Source organism: Chrysochloris asiatica, unplaced genomic scaffold (assembly GCF_000296735.1).
Source record: "Chrysochloris asiatica unplaced genomic scaffold, ChrAsi1.0 scaffold00066, whole genome shotgun sequence".
Taxonomy (NCBI): Eukaryota; Metazoa; Chordata; class Mammalia; order Afrosoricida; family Chrysochloridae; genus Chrysochloris; species Chrysochloris asiatica.
In genome coordinates, this window is record NW_006408584.1 from 11,986,084 (window position 1) to 11,993,777 (window position 7,694).

The following is a 7,694-nucleotide window of genomic DNA, read 5'->3' on the forward strand; positions in this document are numbered from 1 at the left end:
TGCTCTTTGATCTTCATCAGTAAATGTTTTAAATCCTCTTCACTTTTAGCAAGCAAGGTTGTATCATATGCATATCACAGGTTGTTAATGAGTCTTCCTCCAAAAATCACAAAGAGTACCTAAAATCAAGAGGAGAGTGTGTAAAGAGAGACTGCAAGAGGAATGTCAGAACTTTCAAGACAAGATCTGAAGAATGAAGAGAGATATTTCATTAAAGTGGATATGGTGGAAGTCAGGAGAGGGACATCATTCCAAAACTGAGACGTACCATGACATGAAGAATTCAGAGAGCCTGGAGTACAGAAAGTTATTTGAGATGAGTCTTTCCAGGCAGGTCTCTACAGGTTTTACTAAGGATTTTGAATAATAGAAGAGCAATGGGAAGCCGCAGAAATATTTAAAGTGTAGAAACAACATGATTAGGTTCACGTTTTAAAAATAACACTGGCAGTAGCATGAAGGAAGGATAATACGGAAAAAGAACTATTTAAATGTAAGAAACACAGTTATTGAAGTAGACTTCAAAAGAGATAAATTTTGAGCTTTGGAGTCTGGCAGCAGATGTGGAGAACAGTAGCGGGGATCCGAATGTACTATCAGGATTGGGACCCACTACTGTAAGAGCCCATCACTTGTCTGTCAGTTTGTTGTACTATAGTGGCTTATGAGTTGCTGTGATTCTGGAAGCTCTGCTGCTGGTATTTTAAATACCATCATGGTCATCTGAAATGTTGGACAGGTTTCAGATGAGCTTCCAGACGAAGACAGACTATGAAGAAAGAGAGACAAACTACTTCCAAATATTTAGTCACTGAAAACCTTATGAATAGCAAAGAAATACTGTTAGATACAGTGTTGGAAATTGAGTCCATCAGACTAGAAGGCATTCAAAATGCAACTGGGGAAGAGCTTCCTCCTCAAAGTATTGTTGACCGTGATGACAAGAATGGAGTTAAGCCCATGAGTGTAAGGACTTCAGCACCTTCATTTGCTGATGGGACACAATTATAAATGAAGAGAAACAGCTGTAAACATTCATTAATAATAGGAACATGGAATGTATAAAATATGTATCTAGGAAAATTGGAAATTGTCAAAAATGAAATGGAACACATAAACATAGATATCTTAGGCATTAGCTAGCTAAAAATAGACCAGTATTGAACATTTTGAATCTGACAACCACAGGTTTTACTATGCTGGAAGGATAATTGAGGACAAATGGTGTTGCATTCATCAAGAAGAACATATCTGTCATGAAGTACAATGCTGTCTGTTATAGGATAATGTCCATGAGCCTACAGGGAAGACCAGTTAATACCATTGTTATTCAAATTTATTCACCAACCACTAAAGCCAGTGAGGATGAAATAGAAGAATTCTACCAATGTCTTCTATCTGAAATTGATCAAACATGCAATTAAGATATCTTGATAATCACTGGTGATTGTAATGCAAAGGTTGGAAACAAAGACGAAGGTTCTATAGATGAAAACATGGCCTGGGTGATAGAAATGATGGGGACTGCATGATAGAATTCTGCAAGCTCAATGATTTATTCACTTCAAATACCTGTTTTAAACAGCATAAGAGATGACTGTACACATGAACCTTACCAGATGGAATGCACAGAAACTAAATTGACTACATCTGTGGAAAGAAAGTGGAAAAGCTCCACATCATCATCCAAAATAAGGCCAGGGTCAGATTGTGGAACAGACCATCAATTGCTCATACGCAAATTCAGACTGAGGCTGGAGAAAATGAAAACTAGTCCACGAGAGCCAAAATATGACTTTGAATATATCCCACCTGAATTTAGAAATCATCTGAAGAACAGATTTGATACATTAGACACTAAAGACTGAAGACCAGATTAACTGTGGGATGACATCAAGAACATTATCGTACAGGAAGAATGCAAAAAGTCATTAAGAAGACAAGAAAGAAGAAAAAGATTAAAGTGGATGTTAGAAGAGACACTGAAACTTGCTCATCAGCATAGAGATGCTAAAGCAAATGGAAGAAAGGCGGAGGTACAGAGATGAACAGAAAATTTCCACGGTCAGATCAAGAAGCCAAAGTCAAATATTACAACAAAATGTGTAAAGATCTGGAATTAAAAATCCAAGAGGGAAGAACACACTCAGCATATCTCAAGCTGAAGTAGCTGAAGAAAATATTCAAGCCTCGACTTTCATTACTGAAAGATTCTCTGGCAATTACTGAATGAAGCAGAAAACATCAAAAGAAGATGTTACAGAGTCACTGTAACAAAAGAAAATAGTTGATGTTCAACCATTTCAAGAGGTAGTATATGATCAAGAGCCAATGATACTGAAGGAAGAAGTCCAAGGTGCATTGAAGGAATTGGCAAAGAACAAGGCACCGGGTTGATGGAATATACATTGAAATCTTTCAGAAAATTGAGGCGGCACTGGAGGCACTCACTCATCTATGCCAAGAATGTTGGAAGACAACTGATTTGAAGATATCTGTATTTGTGCCCATTCCAAAGAGAGGTGACCCAACAGAATGTAAAAATCATTGGGCTATATATATTTGATATACCATGTGAATAAAGTTTTACTAAAGGTGATACAGAAATGGCTGCAAGCATACAGTGACAGAAAACTTCCAGAGGTGCAAGCCGGATTCAGAAGAGGCTGTGGAACAAGGGATATCATTGCTGATGTCTGATGGATCTTGGCTGAAAGTAAAGGATACCAGAAAGATGTTTACCTTTTTTTTTTTTTTTTTTTGACTATGCAAAGGCTTTTGATTGTGTAGATCATGACAAGCTGTGGACAACATTGTGAAGTATGAGTATTCTAGAACACTTAATTGTGCTCTTGAGAAACCTGTACATAGACCAAGAGGCAGTTGTTCAAACAGAACATGGAAACACTGAATGGTTTAAAATTAGCAAAGTTGTGTGACAGGGTTGTATTCTTTCACCATACTTATTCAACCTGTATGCTGAGCAAATAATTTGAGAAGATTGGTTATATGAAGAAAAACGTGGCACCAGGATTAGAGGAAGACTCATTAACAACCTGCAATATGCAAATGATACAACCTTGCTTGATGAAAGTGAAGAAGACTTAAAATACTTACTGATGAAGGTCAAAGACCATAGTTTTCGGTATGGATTGCATCTCAATGTAAAGAATACAAAAATTCTCACCACTTGACCAAAAAACAACATTCCTATCAATGGAGAAAAGATTGAAATTGTGAAGGACTCATTCTTCTTGGATCAACCATTAACACTTATGGACACAGCAGCAAAGAAATCAAAGGACATAACTGCATTAGCTGCATAAGATCTTTTTAAAGTGTTGAGGAACAAAGATGTCAGCTTGAAGACTAAGGTACGCCTCACCCAAGCCGTGGTATTTTCAATAACGTCATATACATGTGGAAGCTGGACAATGAATAAGAAAGACCATAGAAGAATTGATGCATTTGAGTTATGGTGTTGGAGGAGCATATTGATATTGAAAGTACCATAGACTGCCAAAAGAACAAACACATCTGTATTGAAAGTATAGCCAGAGTGCTTCTTGGAGTCCAGGATGACCAGACTTGTCTCTCATACTTCAGACATATTGTTAGGAGGGACCAAACACTAGGGAGGGAGATCATGTTTGGTAAGGTGGAGGGTCAGAGAAAAAGAAAAGGACCCCTAGTGGGATGGATTGGCAAAGTGGCAACATCAATGGCTCAAATGTGACAACAATTGTGAGGTTGGCCCAGGACCAGGCAGTGTTTCATTCTGTTGGGCATAGATAGGGTCGCTGTGAGTCAGTACCAACTCAATGGTGCCTATTAGCAACAACAACAGCAAATGTAAAAGCAGGTGGAGGTGACTGGTCCTCAGTGTCAGGTCATTCCTTACTTTGAAGGATGAAATTAGGCTCTAGTGTCAGAGGAATGAACAGAATCCTGGTACATGAGGCTATGGCATTGGGAAGGGTCTGGCTCTGGCACTTTAATGCACTTGGTAATAGGAGGCCATTTGGTGCCTTTGTAAACCTGGTTGGTATTCTTGGCTTCTGGCTATGTTGGCCTCATTACTGAGTTGGGAACCACTGAGGTACTCTGCAGGAATGCTCTCAAATGTAGTCGGGGAAATAACTATTAGAAAAAATTAATATGATCTGGTAGATCTAATTAGAGCAAAATATATGTGTAGAACTGTTGGATAGGTAGATTCATTGTAGAAACTCACAATTTATGAGCTTATGGAATGTTAGTCTTAACATGTTTATTGTTAATAAGTGCTATTGAGTCAGTTCTGACTCATTGTAACGATGTATACGATTTCCAAGTAGTAGCTCGTGGGTTTGAACTGCTGACCTTGTGGTTCTGAGCCCAGTGCTGATCCTACAGTGCCACCCTATTTAGCACTGCTTCAGACTGGGAATATTTTGTTTTATGGCAGTAACTTATTTCCAGAGTCCTCCCCATGGTTCTTGTACAATCATGAACTTTGTTAAATTCTTGTAGCCAAATATCTATAAGATAAATTTTAGGGACTTCTGTTTCCATGTTGGGTTGGTTTACTGTACTCAGATCCTATGTCTAGTGCCAATAACAATGCCAATAGTCCGGTATTTTCTCATTTAGTTTCTTTAAAAATATTTAAATACAGTCAAGTAACCTTATGTATATTGTGTTTATCAATCTCCATCTCTAACATTTCTATAATTAGATTAATGTGAGTTTTTAGCTTAATTTTCAAAGTCTTTTTCATGAATGCTTTAAATGTGGAACTTTTATTTGTAAGTATTGTCAATATATTTTAATAATTTATTTCTACAGTTAAACCCAAAAATGACAAAGAAAGAAGAGAAATGCAGAAATTGCACCATTTTTATCACGTCTTTGGAAAATCTATGGTAGGAAGTAACAGACCGTTAAGGGTGGTGAGAGAAAGACCTCTGGAGTCTCCAGCAAATTCTTCTGTTCAAAAGAAAAAGAAACAGCAGGTACTTTTTTGATCTATCAGGGATTAGTGATGTAGGGGTGCCCGAGGCTCTCTTCTTTGTTTGTATTGTATGCATCAGTAACCTGGTGCTGCAAAATCCTTGAGGAAGCCTTTTCTGACCTCCTCTGGCTTCAGGAGGGGGAAAATAATCAAACTTAAGTTCAGCATTGGGCTGATTCCTATGAAGTGCTGGTCACACATGCCTTCACTTTACAACCTTCTTTACCCTATTCTGACACCAATTGCCACACTCTCTGCTTCATATCTGGGTTCGATAATCCATTAAAATAGCCACATGCAGTACTCATGATTAAGGGGAAGTGAACAGGATACAATTCAGAATCAGAAAAACTCAGGATGTAGCAGTTCTTCAGTTAGGAATACCTCTTGTCTGCTATATTACAGGCATATCTCATTATTCTTGGCTTTAGTCTCTCATCCATGTGGTCTCTTGGCCTCAACACTGCTCAGGAAGTTTTATAAAGCACTTTTAACTAGTTTGTGAGTGTTCATAGGTCACATCCTGGAATCCAGTCCCCTGCCTGTGGGCATTCAGCTTTACTCAGTCCATGGGCCTAGAGCCTGAAGCTGCTCTGTCTCTCCATGCCACTGCCTCTGCCCTTGCTGCTTTTCTAGGTAGGTACCTCACACTCCACTCATGCTCTTCCTTCTTGATGGTCCTGGGATTGTCTGTTTCTGCTTCTGAGATGGCTCGTTTTAAGCCTAGATGGATGGCAAAACTAACCAATCACAGCATTAGAGCCCTTATATCAACTGCCCAAATATGCCTTCTTCAGCAACACAATCATTTGGGAATTAAGAAAACTTTGGATAGAAAAGTCACATCAACTAAATTCAAGGTACCACATTTGTGTTACAGGGAAACAAGAAAACTCCACCTTAAAGAAAAAAATGTATATTGTAAAACCAATTAACCATACCCTAGGTGTTGTTGTGAAGTGCTGTCATGATGGTTCTGACCCATAATGACCCTGTATAGGGTTTCCAAGAAGAAGTTGGTGAACTTGAACTGCTGACCTTGCTGTTCAAATGGCTTTACAGTCTGACGTATTAACCCACAGTGCCACACCAGGATTCCATACCCTAGGTGGTGGGGGTCATGTGCCGTGGAGTCAATTTCAACTCATAGCAACCCTGTACAGGGTTTCCGAGGCTGTAAATCTTTACACAGGGAGAAAGTTTCATCTTTCTTCCCCAGATCAGCTGGTAGTTTTGAACTGCTGACCTTGCTGTTTGCAGCCCAATTTGTAATCACTATGCAACCAGAGCTCATAAAGGTACCATACAGTAGGTTGTTGTTGTTAGGTGCCATTGAGTCGGTACCAACCCATAATGACATTATGCATACCAGAACGAAACACTGCCCGATCCTGGGCCAGCCTCACCACTGTTGCCACACTTGAGTCCATCGATGCTGCCACTTGGCCAATCCATCTCATTGGGGGTTTTCCTCTTTTTCTATGACCCTCCACTTTACCAAACATGATAGCCTTCTTCAGTAACTGGTCCCACCTGAAAATATGTCCGAAGTCTGAGAGACAAAGTTTGGCCATCTTGGCCTCCAAAGAGCACTCTGGCTGCACTTCTTCCAAAACTGATCTATTGGTTCTTTTGGCTGCCCATTGAACCTTCAATAGTCTCTTCCAACACCATTACTCAAAAGCAAAACTTCTTCTACGTTCTTTCTTATTCACTGTCCAGCTTTCGCATGCAAATGAGGTTATTGAAAATACCATGGCTTGGGTCAGGTGCACCTTAGTCCTCAAGCTAACATCTTTGCTCTTCAACGCTTTGAAAAGGTCTCCTGCAGCAGATGTGCCTAATGCAATACATCGTTTGATTTCTGGACTGCTGCTTCTATGAGTGTTGATAGGTGATCCAAGAAGAATGAAGTCTTTAACAACTTCAATCTTTTCTCCATTGATAAGAATGTTGTTTATTGGTCCAGTGGTGAGGATTTTTGTTTTCTTTACATTGATATGTAATTCATACCAAAGATTGTGCTTTTTGATCTTCATCAGTAAATGTTTTAAGTCCTCTTCACTTTTAGCAAGCAAGATTGTATCATCTGCATATCACAAGTCGTTAATGAGTGAGTCTTCCTCCAATCCTGATACCACGTTTTTCTTCATATAACGAAGCTTCTCAGATTATTTGCCCAGCATACAGGTTGAATAAGTATGGTGAAAGAATACAACCTTGTTGCACACCTTTTTTAATTTTAAAACATTCAGTGTTTCCATGTTCAGTTTGAACAACTGCTTCTTGGTCCAGGTACAGATTTCTCATGAGCACAATTAAGTGTTCCGGAATACTCTTACTGCTCAATGTTGTCCATAGTTGTCATGATCAACACACTTGAAAGCCTTTGCGTAGTCAATAAAACACAGGTAAACATCTTTCTGATATTCTCTGCTTTCAGCCAAGATCCATCAGACATCAACAATGATATCCCTTGTTACATGGCTTCTTTTGAATCTGGCTTGAACCTCTGGAAGTTGTCTGTCAATGTATGCTTACAGCCTTTTCTGTATTACCTTTAGTTAAACTTTATTTGCTTAGGATATCAAAGAGATTGTCTGATGATTTCCACATTCCATTAGGTCACCTCTCTTTGGAATGGTAACAAATATGGATCTCTTCCAATCAGTCTGCCAGATAGTTGTCTTCCAAATTTCTT

General features: G+C 39.0%; 1 protein-coding gene across 1 annotated transcript in view; it reads left to right on the forward strand.

Annotated features, from left to right (window-relative positions):
• Window positions 1–7,694, forward strand: part of LOC102830723 (probable ATP-dependent RNA helicase DDX60-like) — a 123,837-nt gene that overhangs the window by 45,527 nt on the left and 70,616 nt on the right. The window contains exon 11 of the mRNA XM_006864551.1: window positions 4,828–4,994. Coding sequence (XP_006864613.1) covers window positions 4,828–4,994 — 167 coding nt within the window. The remainder of the gene's footprint in view (window positions 1–4,827; window positions 4,995–7,694) is intronic.